Source organism: Danio rerio, chromosome 8 (assembly GCF_052040795.2).
Source record: "Danio rerio strain M-AB ecotype USA chromosome 8, GRCz13ab, whole genome shotgun sequence".
NCBI classification, from domain to species: Eukaryota; Metazoa; Chordata; class Actinopteri; order Cypriniformes; family Danionidae; genus Danio; species Danio rerio.
The window spans coordinates 5,652,501-5,666,508 of NC_141028.1; the positions used below are offsets into that span (position 1 = coordinate 5,652,501).

General features: G+C 37.8%; 1 protein-coding gene across 3 annotated transcripts in view; it reads right to left on the bottom strand.

Annotated features, from left to right (window-relative positions):
- cux2b (cut-like homeobox 2b) overlaps window positions 1–14,008 on the bottom strand; it is a 338,324-nt gene that overhangs the window by 4,944 nt on the left and 319,372 nt on the right. For all 3 annotated transcript variants that reach the window (XM_087264087.2, XM_087264089.1, XM_087264088.1), the window contains 5 exons: window positions 13,201–13,437; window positions 10,414–10,579; window positions 9,567–9,857; window positions 6,332–6,520; window positions 636–912 (listed from right to left, as the gene is read on the bottom strand). In XM_087264087.2, the coding sequence (XP_087120213.1) occupies window positions 636–912; window positions 6,332–6,520; window positions 9,567–9,857; window positions 10,414–10,579; window positions 13,201–13,437 (1,160 nt within the window). The remainder of the gene's footprint in view (window positions 1–635; window positions 913–6,331; window positions 6,521–9,566; window positions 9,858–10,413; window positions 10,580–13,200; window positions 13,438–14,008) is intronic.

The window sequence follows — 14,008 nt, forward strand, 5'->3', positions numbered from 1 at the left end:
ATGTATTTATGTCCTATAAATTTAAGATAGAAAGCATCTTTTTTGTGAGAAGTGCTTCTCATACAACATGTGAACGGTCCATACGGCTTTACTTTTACTTTTCATATAATGCAAACAACTTCCTTTTCAAAAGCTTAGCGTGGTGAGATAGCATATAGGTTGTTGTATATAAAGAAATATACAGTCAGAATTATTCGCCCCCTGTAGATTTTTTTCTCCAATTTCTGTTTAAAGAAGATTTTTTTAAAACACATTTCTAAAGATAATATTTTTAAAACTCATTTCTAATAACTGATTTATTTTATCTTTGCCATGATGACAGCACTTAATATTTGACTAGATATACTAGTATTCAGTTTAAAGTGACATTTAAAGGCTTAACTAGGTTCATCAGCCAAGTAATAAACCAAATCAGACTTTCTCCAGAAGAAAAAATATTATAGAAAATACTGCAAAAAATTCCTTGCTCTGAAAAAAAAAAAGAAAGAAATTACAGGAGGGCGAATCATTCTGACTTCACCCGTACATGTTTTCATCCACTCTTTCACAGTATTGATGTAGTTTTCCAGTTGTCTCTGAATGAAACATCCAGCAGATGGAGCCAAACCTCTATTTATAAAGCATGAGTTTAATACCTGTAGTTGTGGAACCAGTTGATGACGGTGTTGGTCTTGAGGTTGAGCTGTGCCGCCAGCATCTCGATGGTATGTTGTGAAGGGTACGGCTCCTGGAGATAGGCTTTCCTCAGAGCCTCCTTCTCCTCCGCCGCCAGCACCACGCGGGGCTTCTTGGCCTGGCTGAAGGGGCAGAGATCCAGCGCGCTCAGACCCGGACTGATGCAGTCTGAATGAGCGCCAGGGGAATCGCTGTCTGAGCCGGGACTCAGCAGACCATATCGCCTCTTCAGATACGCTGCAGGAACATGAGAGAGATGGAGACGCAGAGGATTAAAGCAGATCCATTTAACCATTCTCCTGTTTTCAAGTTCGACTACCAGGGCGACACCGTGCTCAGAAAACAATATATTAAGAAGGTTTTGTTCGCTCATCAACCTGATTTCACCAAGTAGGACACGTTCCTGGATTAACATCAATGTCATTCCAGTCAGCCAATCAGAATTCAGGGATATGTTTGCCGTTTATGTTTAGGCTTACGGTTAGGTTTATGCACTTCTACATGAGTGTTATCTAACTATTATTCCCCTGTGATTTTGGGAATCATTTACAGTTATAGTTGGGTTTAGGGGTTAATAGGCAGGGGCGGACTGGGACAAAAATTCAGCCCTGGCACTGTAGCCACACCAGCCCACATTACCCCACCGACACAGCCCCACCCAAGGACACGCACATTCACTATTTATTTTGGTTTAAAGATGGTGAAATAATATGACATTCTTGCCAGATTTTGATTATGTCCGGGTAACCTAGGATTGGGTCGGCGCATCTTGAAACCAGACGGCAGTTGCCGATTGGGCCAAATGCTTAATATTTATTATTATTATTATTTTTATTATCATCATCATAATATCACATCTAGCAAGAGATAAAAGCTGTCTGCACTTAAGTACAATACATATAAAAAAAAAGAAAAAGACCGGCCCACATTTAAAAATTGGTCCGGCCCTTCTGGCATTTGCCAGAATTGCCAGATGGCCAGTCATGTTAATCGGTATGGGTTACATTTTGCAACAAAAAGGATGTTCCAAGATTAACATAGATGTTATCTATGTTGGGATCACATTGTACTTGGAAAAATCATGACGTGCTTTGTTTAGTATTGCAAGAGTAACTAAGGCACAAGGCTTTACCCTTTTCCAGAAAGGAGATGAGGAGCAGTAGCTCATTTGCATTTTAAAGTCTGTCTGAAATGAAAATGTAAGCAGTTCCTTTCACCAATTCTTCTGTTTTACAGTTTGAATCCCAAGGTGACATTGTGCTCAATGAGTCCCACTTCACATTCTTCTACTACGTTCTAAAAGTATGTACTTTTTTTGTGAAGTAAAAAGTACATACTTAAGCCTGGTTTATACTTCTGCGTCAAGTGACCGGCATAACCCACGGCGCATGCAACGCGTGTGGCTGTGCATTTATACTTCTGCGCGCTGTCTCTGCCGGTCTGCATTAACACTTCTGAAACGCTAGTTGGCAGTGAGGTGTAAATGTTCCTCTGTGTCGAGTTTCTTCGCTGCTTTTTTGCTTTTCCTGAACACTTCCTGGATGTACAAGTGGCTCAAACTCGCTCATTTTGAGGCAGGAACCGGCGGACGTGCAACAACTTTAACTAAGGTAAACACAAAACAAAACTTTCCATCTGGAGCTCCTTCACAGGACTCCACACTTGTAAACAATTGCTCGCGCCATTCGCGCGGCTCTCGGTCCCGCCCAGACTCGTCAGCGCTACCAAGCCGACCAATCACAGAGCTTGCGCTACGCGTTGTTGCGACGTGTAGTTACATTTTTTGAGAGGTGCACGTCAGTGTCGCCGATGGCCACGGCGAAGGGCGAGGTTTGACGCAGAAGTATAAATCAGCCTTTACTGAATGTGTAACAGAAGTGCATGCAAACTTTGGGACATAGTACTTCCTCATTAATACACCCTTTTCACATAAGTTCATGTGGTGTCCGGTTTCACTCCACTCAGTGTATCTTTACTTACGCCAACACAGAACTCCCTATAGACGAAATTACCGGTTGCATTTACACTTGCATTTACAGCGAGGGAATGACATCCGATGCGGTACAGTTTAACATGCAAAGAAATTTTGATAAGACCAAGGACGTGCTTTTAGAAGAAAAGTTTCAGTATGAAACAATTAATGTCGCATAACCAGGCTATCCCGTGTTTCCTCCAGAGTTGCCTTAGAAATAAGTTATATTAATTACTAGGGCTGTCAAATGATTAAAAAAATTAACGTAATTAATTACACTTTTTTTGTAATTAATCATGATTAATCACAAAACGCTGTGTTTATTGCAGAAATAAAAATACAGGCATGTAAGTGCCATTTGAATTTCAAAACCATAAATGTCAATAACAAACAAAAATGATTTCCATGTTGGATTCTAAGTGAACTACAAACACACACACACACACACACACACACACACACACACACACACACACACACACACACACACACAAACGGTGAGCGAGGGATCCTTTCAGATTCATCAACACGCATGATCGCATTCATCAAATTTGCTTAAACTAAGCGTTCTAAAGTATAGCTGTATTTTACATGCAAGGATTCTGACACAGCAACGGGAAGCAGACGCTTTACAAAAGTTGCGTGTAGGAGGGAAACACGTTAAACTTATGAAATGTGAGGGCTCATGAAAGCATCTTAAAGGCAGAGAATAGGGCTGTCTTTGACAGCTCGCGACTTCATCTGCCACTTTCACTGAGTCCATTTACATGGACACCAATACTCCGCTTTTATAATTAAGATAATACTGATACTATAGTCGACCATGTAAGCAGCGATTTTTGATTACCTTAAAAATCACCCGAGTCCCGAAATGCGGAGGTTTTTCTTTCTGTTCTCCATGCGGTAACAAATTCCATTAAAACATCCTGAATGAAACTTTGCTGAATGAGAGTGCACTGCTGAACTGCAGGTATAGTATAAAGATTAAAAATGAAACACCCGAAACTGCATGAAGCTCTGGAGGAAACGCAGGATAGCCTGGGGCCTCATGTAAGAAGACTTGCGTGGAAATCATACTAAAACATTGCGTACGAACAAAGCTGTAAATGTGCGTACGCAGAAAAAAATTCAGATGTATGAAACACTGCGTACGCCGAAACTCACGCATATTCTTTTGTACATCAGAATGAACGTGAAACTGAGCGCAACATGCACGAGCACAAATCCCCTCCCTGCCTCCTCCCCCGTATGAATATGCTAATGACTCTACTTTGGCAAAACCCAACGAAAAAGCAACGGCAAAAGCAAGCAAGAAGAGAAACTTTGAACAGAATGTGAATCGAAGGTGCTGCTTTCGGAGGTAGACCGGAGAAAAGCGGTGTTATTTGCAAGTTTGTCCTCCGAAATTACCAACAAAAGAAAAAAATTGAGTGGGGAGAGTTTAGCCGATGCGGTTAACACAGTTAAGTCTGAACATCGCACTGGATTGGATTCGCAGTGGATTAAAAAAAGAAGTAGTGTGATTTATATGTGTAAAATGTTGTAGCGCCCTTAACAGTCTCAGTGGCGCAGCTCGTAAGACACATGTCAACATGTTTTGACACGTTCGAGCATGAACTCGGTTCGAATCCAGCGTCTGATGAACTCATTCTTCTTTTTTTTCCCCCACTACATATCAGATTTTGCCTACTATTTATCACGAGAAAGACAAGTAGGAATCATTAATAAGTCTGTGCATCATATTTTATTTGCACATTTATTGAATGGAAATGATTTTGATTCACGTATGCAAATTCATCTTCACATGGTGCCTTTATGGCAGTGTGCGTGCAGTAGATAGCTCAGATTACATTGGGAAACAGGCAACCACTGCAAATTGCGCTTTACTGTTTGGCTGGTCAACTGTATGGTATGGAAACCTTATATACCTGCTAGATGAACCCGTCTCATACAGCTGCCACTGCAAGGATCAAAGACACTTTGTAGAGTGCAATTTAACACAACTGCCTCTAGGAGTCGCCAATGGAAATAAAACAAACACACACAAAAAATGTGCGTACGCCAGCTATAAAGCTGGCGTGGAGCTGCGCACATTCCCACGTTCAGTTCATCGTTAGTAAATCCAAACGTGAGCGATTCTGAGCGTGAAACCTGGCGTACGCCAAGTTTTTGTGCATATGCAGCGTTAATACATGAGGCCCCTGGTGATGCGACATTAATTGTTTTATACTAAAACTTTCCTTCTAAAAGCATGTCCTTGGTCTTATCAAAATTTCTTTGCATGTTAAACACACGCAGGGCCGGAGCAAGCCAAACTAGCGCTCTAGGCAAACGGCAATCACGCTGCCCTCAACCCGAAAGTGACCGGTTCGCGGATGAAACTAAGGACCGTGAGGGAGGGGTGTAGAGGATAAAAGTGAAGACCGGGGGGTTTGCTCACTATTCTGCAGCCACCTAGGTCGCCTCTATGCACGCGCCATCCCTGAACACAAGTCGGCCACAACAGGAAATAAAAAAAACAGCAACTGCGATATTTTTTAAACATTTAAAATTAATCACTTGCGTTAAAGTGCTAATTTTGACAGCCCTATTAATTACATTTATATATATTATTTACATAAAGCTTTAAGCGTATTATAACAGCTTGTCACCCAGTGATAAGCACAGTTATTCAGCAAAATTAACGTTAAAGTGAGCGGCGTTTGTCTGACAGGTCTATTTGCGATAGCACCCTCCTAATGGATATTGGATAAGAAGAAATAGCCAAGCATCCATCCCAAATATACAACTCTCTCAGTGAATCTCCAAGTGATTTTACAAGAGAGAAGTTAAAGGCCTACAAGACTTTGGATGCCAAGAATGTTGTTCTGTGTGGTCATGTGCAAGAAATAATGTTCTATGATTACCAGATTCAACACTATGTTGTCACGGTACGTTGACGGGACGAAGACAAAAAGAGGGTTGGATTCAATAGCAATTAAATGATGAAAACATGCGGTAACAGAAAAATCTAAAATATCCAAAGTACAAAGTAACAAAGTAGCAAACAAACAAACAAAACAAGGAACTATGACAGATTAACTAGAAACAAGACTCAAGACTATGGCAGGATACAAAATACTGCACGGAACAACATACCAACAAGGACGAAATGACAAACAATGGGAGAATGGCTGTATAAATAGTCCAAGAAGTCAACAGGAAACAGAGACAGCTTTGAATACAAATCAGTGTAAGTGGGTTTCGGGTGTATGCGCGTGGTATATATGGATTTGTAGTCTTTAGGGACTGTAGTTCGCTATGAGTTAATTTCGAACTACAGTGCCCTCTGGTGGGCACAGACAGTCATGACATGTGTAATGCTGAAAACCGAGGTTCTGCCTAGCAAAAGACAAGGAAAGAAGACAGAGCTTTACAAGGCCTGGGTAATCATCAACAAGCAAAACAACTGCATTCTGACAGCGAACTGCACCTGTATGACAGGGTTGTATGAATGTACATTTTTACATTTCTATCTAAGCATTCAGTGTCCACAGTTTAATTAAATAAAAACACATAAAAAGGTTCGTATCAACCAGAGGATGAGGAAAAAGTGAGCAAATGAACATTTATGGGTGAACTATCCCTTGAAGTAATTGTCCTTTAATAACAATAAATGTTTTGAACAGTAGTTTGTTTTCATACCTTTCTTCTCCATCTTCTTGACGTCTCTGAGTTTGTCGACGTTGTGTGGGTCGTTGAGCCACAGCTGCATGCGGACGAACGGCTCTCGACCCTTCAGGCTGAGTTTATGCCATGGCTTCGGCCTGGACAGCAGGTCAGACACTGAGCCCTGCGTCAATCCCAGAATGCTCTCTCCGAATAGACGCTGGCCTGCAGATAAACACACAGTTACTAATATGACCTACAGCACTTATTATTCAGTTTATTTGTATTGTATATGTACTGCATTTGTAAAATTTGTATTGTATAATTACTGCAAAAAATATATATAATATATACAGTTGAAGTCAGAATTATTAGCCCTCCTGATAATATAGTAATATTTGACTAGATATGTTTTAAGATACTTGTATTTAGCTTAAAGTGACATTTAAAGACTTAATTAGATTAATTAGGCAGGTTAGGGTAATTAGGCAAGTCATTGTATTATAGTGGTTTGTTCTGTAGACTATCAAAAACAGTACTGCTTAAGGGGGCTAATAATTTTGACCTTAAAATGGCTTTAAAAAATTAAAAACTGCTTTTATTCTAGCCGAAATAAAACAAATAAGACTTTCTCTAAAAGAAAAAATATTATAGGAAATACTGTGAAAATTTCTTAGCTCTGTTAAACATCATCTGGGAAATAATTGAAAAAGAGCTAATAATAATTTCAACTGTATATAAATAGTTTTTCTTGTTTTCAGTTAAAAATATCTAAACATTTTAATCAGGATGCATTAATTTTAGAGGTAAAATTCATTAACACGTTTTATTAATATTATTATTATTTTTTTTTTTACAAAAAAAAGTCAAACACGGCTTTTTTTGTCAAGTAAATAGTCTCGATTTTAGAATTTTTTGATATTTTTAATGGAAAGCAGGACAAAAAACAAACAAGAGTACTATTTCCGAGTGTCTGACTTGAACCAGTTCAATAAACAGATTCAAAACTTTAAAAAAAAGTGGCGATGCACTGGCACAGTAGGTAGTGCTGTCGCCTCACAGCAAAAAGGTCGCTGGTTCGAGTCCCAGCTGGGTCAGTTGGCGCTTCTGTGTGGAGTTTTCATGTTCTCCCTGTGTTTATGTGGGTTTCCTCCGGGTGCTTCGGTTTCCCCCACAGTCCAAAGACATGCGGTACAGGTGAATTGGGTAGGCTAAACTGTCTATAGTGTATGAGTGTGAATGGATGTTTCCCAGAGATGGGTTGCAGCTGGAAGGGCATCCGCTGCATTAAACATGAGCTGGATAAGTTAGCGGTTCATTTCGCTGTGGCGACCCTGGATCAATAAAGGGACTAAACGGAAAAGAAAATGAATAAATAAATGCTGAACTTTATATTCATTTATAAACTGAATCTATAGTCACAAAATAAGAAGCATTAGCCAAACTAAAAGAAAAAGACTTTCTCCAGAAATATATTAAATAGGAAATACAGTGATTTTTTTTTTACTCTGTAAAGAGCACTTGGGGAATATTTGAAAAAGAACGCAAATTTCACAGGAGTGCCAATAATTTTTTTCTACTATACCGTATAAGGGTTCCACATAATCGATTTGTGTAGGGACAACATAAAGAAATTAAGTTAGGTTGTTTATTTTCACAAATTCAAGGCATATTTTTTTCTAAAAAAAAAAATTAAACAGTACAATTTTTCTCTCTCATTACATCATAATGTATACATTTTTATATTTTTAGCATGAAACTTTCCACCATAGCATTAAGCTTAAAGTGTCTTCTTTCCAATGACACCTAATTTTAGTTTGTAGCTCACTGGGGTCATTAACTGCTACTGTTTAAAGGGTCACGAAACACCAAAACACATGTTTTGAGCTGTTGACAGTCGTATCTGTGTCGCACACTGCTAATAACACTATTAGGACACATATATTTCACTAACAAGTGAAAATAGGTTGTGTTTGCGGTATTTCCAGCAAATTTGTACTTCCGGTTTAAAAGCAATTTTCGAAGCTGCGTCACGGCCATGAGATCTTAGCGTGTATTACAGCATGTAGACTGGACGTCTGTACCTCGGAGTACCTTATGACGTCTGCATTCATTCATGAGTAAGACTTGGTTCAAACCCATCAGCGCGCTCTATTGTGTATGCGGTGCAACTTTATTAATATGCATGATAGCTTCGAAGACTGTTTGTAACTGTTACAGTGTTCAGACGGCAGAGAGACGCCATGTTGTGTTGCCAAGCGGGAGAACTTGAATTGTTTGGAGATACGGGTCGTCAGTGTTGCGTTTATAATTTATTGCAGTAAAGATTTTGTTTTCATCTTACCACTATGAGAGTGCAGCTGGACTCACGTGTGGATAACAGTGCAAGCGACGCTGGACATAAATACAAGTCTAAGGAATTTTTTTTTTATCCAAGAGCTTTTCTCATCTGGAAATGGTGAAATCCGAATTTGCCGCTCGTCTACTTTTAATAAAGACGCGACTCCAGTTGGTGTTGATTGTCCTGTCTCTACAGATTTGGTAAGCGATCAGTGTCTTTGTTTATTCAAAAGCTAGTTCGCATCGTCAGCAGTACTCTTTTAGTGTTTAAAGAAGGACCTTAGTCAAATGATTTCTAATTTACTGAAAGTTTACAGTACGTTAACATCACTACAATATTATGGACTGAAAAATCCGCTGTAAATGCTGCTCTAGAGTGTAAACGTGTAAGCACCACAATCAAATTTACCGCTGTGAAGGATTTTCGCCGCATTTTGTGACAGGAATAACACACACATCAAACATTGCATGAAAAATACACACTTCCAGCATCTCCTCTAATCAAATATCTCGTTTCTCATGAGGGGCATGAATGAAATTCCTGAATGAAAGAGGCAAACTGCAGTTAAAGTCCACCATTTAATAATTTGGCAAATAATTTGATTACTGATGTCCATGTAAACACAGTCACTGTCTTTCTCCTCTGCGTCTGTGTTTGTTTTGCCTCTGTGAAAATCAGCACGTGCCCAAACCGACACTCCCATTTTTATGCAAATTTTTACGGACCTTCCCTCTTTCCCTCCTCCGACACTACCCCCTAAACAGAGCTGGACACGCCCACTTTCCTGACTTTTTCCAAAGTAGAGGTGTGAAAACACCCTGCTGAAACGAGGGGGTTTCATGGCCCTTTAAAGTTAGGAAGGTGTAAAGCCTCAAAAGTGAGTGCTGGCTAACAGGTTAACACTTTAAGTATGTAGATGCTGTAGATCACCTAGGTTGTTGTCAGTCAGCACCTCCTTGACTCTTTTGGTGATGGCGTAAGTGTCCAACTCGGGGGACATGGCCACCAGCTCCTGGATGCCTAGCGGCGTGTGGGTCTGCTGGGGGATCATGACGGAGCTCTTCACCCCGTGGGGCTCCAGCGGCTGTGGCGGCTGTGGCTGCTGGTTCTCCTTGCTGCTCTCCAGCGCCAGACTCACCGGCTCCAGAACAGTGCTGGACTGAGCATCAGCGGGACTCGCTGGAGGAGACGGAGATGAGCGGCTTGTCACAGGACTCTTCTCTGAGAAAACAAATGCAGATCATATTTAATTATGATAAAATTATTATTTATTCAAGATAAAATTATCACAAGCACGGAACAGAGCAAAGGAAGATGATAATGTTCTGCATGGTTCTATTATTTTTATGGAAATAAAGCACATTTTATATTCAATTTTTATCATTACCGAAATGCCAATAAACTGATTAATCTTTTCAAAGGACTATTCAAAATATCATATTTTTTACATCTAAATTACAATTTAGGATTGCTATACTTTACATTTATAATCGCATTTTTAATTGTTCTGAGACCAAAACTAAATCAATCATATTTTAACAAATGAAACAAATGTTAAAAAATAAACTTAACATTGCTGCACAACTTTCTTAAATGAGTTGATTCAACTTAAATCGAGTCAACTGCAGAGCTTGGGTTAAAAGTTGAGTCAACTCAAAAAAAAAAAGCTGTCCAGCAAGCTACCTTACAATTTTTACTTGAGTGTAATTTTTTTAATAGTGTATACAGTGTTGTAGCATATAAAAGCAGCTGGGGTGTGTGTTTGAACAGGACTGACCCTGGCTGTGGTTGTGGTTGGGTAGTTGGTTGAGTCCGTGACCCAGCTGATCCAGGAGCCAGAGCTGCATGCGGATGAACGGCTCGCGGCCCTTCTGGGTTAGTTTACTCCAGGGTTTAGGCCTGGATAACATGTCGCTTACACTGCCCTGAGACAAACCCAGCACCTGAGAGACACGAGGAAGAGTTAACAACAACACCACGGTAAAACTAAACCTTCACTGTGACTGTCAGTTACACTGGAGGACACTAGAGGGCAGCAGAAGACAATATAAAACAGCAGAGCAAAAGAGAACTCAGAAAACTGCTCAAAATCTCTGGGAGATTCTTTTCTAAAGACAGTCCTACTTTTACTTTGGAAGAAGGCATTATGTTTGTTATTATTAAATAATTATGTTTATTATTATGAAAAATCTTTTTGACCTTGAACCACAAAATCCAGTCACGATGGTCTCTTTTTGGAAATGATATTTACATCAGCTGTATAAATAAGCTTTCTGTTGATGTATGGTTTAATACCAGCATACAACTATTTGAATATCTGAGGGATCAAAAAAATCTAAATATTGAGAAAATCAGCTTCAAAGTTGTTTAGATTAAGTTCTTAGCATGCATATTACCAATCAAAATGACTTTAATTATATATAGGGAAGAGACTGTCATAAAAATATTGTCATGAAACATGATGTTTACTTAATATTGCAAAGACTTCTAGTATAAAATATAAATCATTTGAACTTGCTAAAATAAACCTGTGATCCGGGGTCACACATACGATTAAAACACAAATATTACAACCTATTAATGTACATACTTTTGATACAAAAACAAATCATGGCTATACGTAAAATGTTATTATATATATATTATATTTAAAGTTTTACTGTCATTATTGAACCCACATTACCACTCAAATCTTTAGAGTATAATATTTATTCTATTGAAACAAATAATTTTATTCAGCAGGTTTGCATTACAATGACCAATTAGTGACAAAGATGTTTATAAAATAAAAAGTAGCATTATTTTAACATTATTTAATATTTAAAAATAATAAATCAAATTTTTCAATTTTTCAGGCAACGCAGTAGGTAGTGCTGTTGCCTCACAGGTCGCTGATTCGAGCCTCGGCTGGGTCAGTTTTTGTGTGGAGTTTGCATGTTCTCCCTGCGTACATGTGGGTTTCCTCCGGGTGCTCCGGTTTCCCCCACAGTCCAAAGACATGAGTACAGGTGAACTGGGTAGGCTAAATCGTTTGTAGTGTATGAGTGTGAATGAGTGTGTATGGATGTTTCTCAGAGATGGGTTGCTGCTAGAAGGGCATCCGCTGTGTGAAACATATGCTGAATAAGTTGTCGGTTCATTCCACTGTGGCATCCCCAGATTAATAAAGGGACTAAGTCAAAAAGAAAATGAATGAATGAATGAAAAACTTTTTCAGGTAGGTTATTTAATTGCTACTTTGTCACATTAAACACATGACTGATGATAGCTTTATTTTGTAAATATATATAAATATATATATTTGTAAAAAAAAAATCAGTTTTGCCTCATAAAAATACATGAATATATATAAATATTATATATATTACATAACAAAATATTAAAAATATATGAAATTTGCATAACAAATAAAAAATTGTCCCTCTTTCTATTTCTAAATGAATTTTTTGATGTATTTCCCTTTTTAATAAAGAGAATTTTTTTTACACATCTCTAAACATAATTGTTTTAATTAATAATTTCTAATAACCAGAGGATTTTCTCTTCGTCATGATCACAGTACATAATATTTGACTAGTTATTTAATTTTAAAGATGTCATTTAAAAGTTTAACCAGATAAATTTAAATTTTAACTAGGCAAGTCAATGGACAACAGTTGTTCTGTAACCAATCAAAAATAATCATTTCTTAAGGGGGCTAATAATATTGACTCAAAAAAAAAAAAAAAAAAAAAATATATATATATATATATATATATATATATATATATATATATATATATATATATATATATATATATATATATATATATATATATATATATATATATGAGTCAATATTAACTAAAATAAAAGACTTTCTCCAGAAGAAAAAATATTATAGGAAATACAGTTGAAGTCAGAATTATTAGCCCACCTTTAAATATTTCCCAAATGATGTTTCACAGAGCCAGGAAATTTTCACAGTATGTCTGATAATATTTTATCTTCTGGAGAAATTCTAATTTGTTTTATTTTGGCAAGAATAAAAGCAGTTTTTAATTTTTAAAAAAACTTTTTAAGGTCAAAATTATTAGCCCCTTTAAGCTATCTTTGTTTTCGATAGTCTATAGAACAAATTATCGTTATACAATAACTTGCCTTATTACCCTAACCTGCCTAGTTAACCTCATTAACCTAGTTAAGCCTTTAAATGTCACTTTAAGCTGTATAGAAGTGTCTTAAAAAATATCTAATCAAATATTATTTACTGTCATCATGTCAAAGATAAAATAAATCAGTTATTAGAGATGAATTATCAAAACTATTATGTTAGAAATGTCCTGAAAAAAGCTGGTCTCCATTAACAGAAATTGGGGGAAAAAATTAACAGGGGGGCGAATAATTCAGGGGGCTAATAATTTCGACATCAACTGTATATATACTTTCTAAAATCTCAGCAAAACTCTTTAACTTAAAACTTTACGAGTGCATTATCATTCTTTTGATCTCGACTCATTATGAGGAAAGCTTCTGCTCTCCAGCTGCGGCGTTTCAGGACAAACACACAAACAATCCCACACACCTTCTCCCCGAAGATCCTCTGGCAGATGCCGTTCTTGGCCAGTTTCTCCTTGACCTGCCGCGTGAGCTCCAGCGTGTCCACCTCACGGTACATGTACATCTCGTACTGCTCTGGAGTCAGCGGCGGGACGGTGGGCTTCAGGGTGCGAGGGATGTAGGTGGGGTAAAATGACACCCGTCCTCCCCCACAGGACGCCTCGCTGCTGACCGACGCATCCGGCTCCACCTTGATCTCCACCTGTAGGAACAAGAAAAGGTCACTCTTTATTTTAAAGTATATTTAATGTTATTAATAAAACTTTTAGCTCAATAAACTACTAGTTATCTGCTTATTAATAGTAGGAAGCAGAAAAGGTTATTAACAAGCTATTAACTAAGACTTTTAGCTCAATAAACTACTAATTATCTGTTCATTTATATAGTTAGTGCATCCAAAAAATGACTTTTATTGCTTGTTTAAACTTGTTTAATTATTTAATGTACAATTCCCATTATTAACAAACCATAATAAAATGACCTTTGCTGCATGTTCAAACTTGTTTAATTATTTAATTTTTAATTTGTGTTATTAATAAACCATTAACAAAGATTTTTAGCTCAATAAACTGCTAATAACATGCTATTGAATAGCAGGAAGCAGAAAAAGCCACTTTATTTTAATGCACAACTTGTGCTATTAATGAAACTATAACTAGAGTCTGTAGGAAGCACTATTTGCAGTATTATTTTAATGCACTATTTGCCTTATTAACAAACCTTTAACTAAAGGGGGTCACACACCAGAAGCTTCGCGCCACGCAGTGGCATGC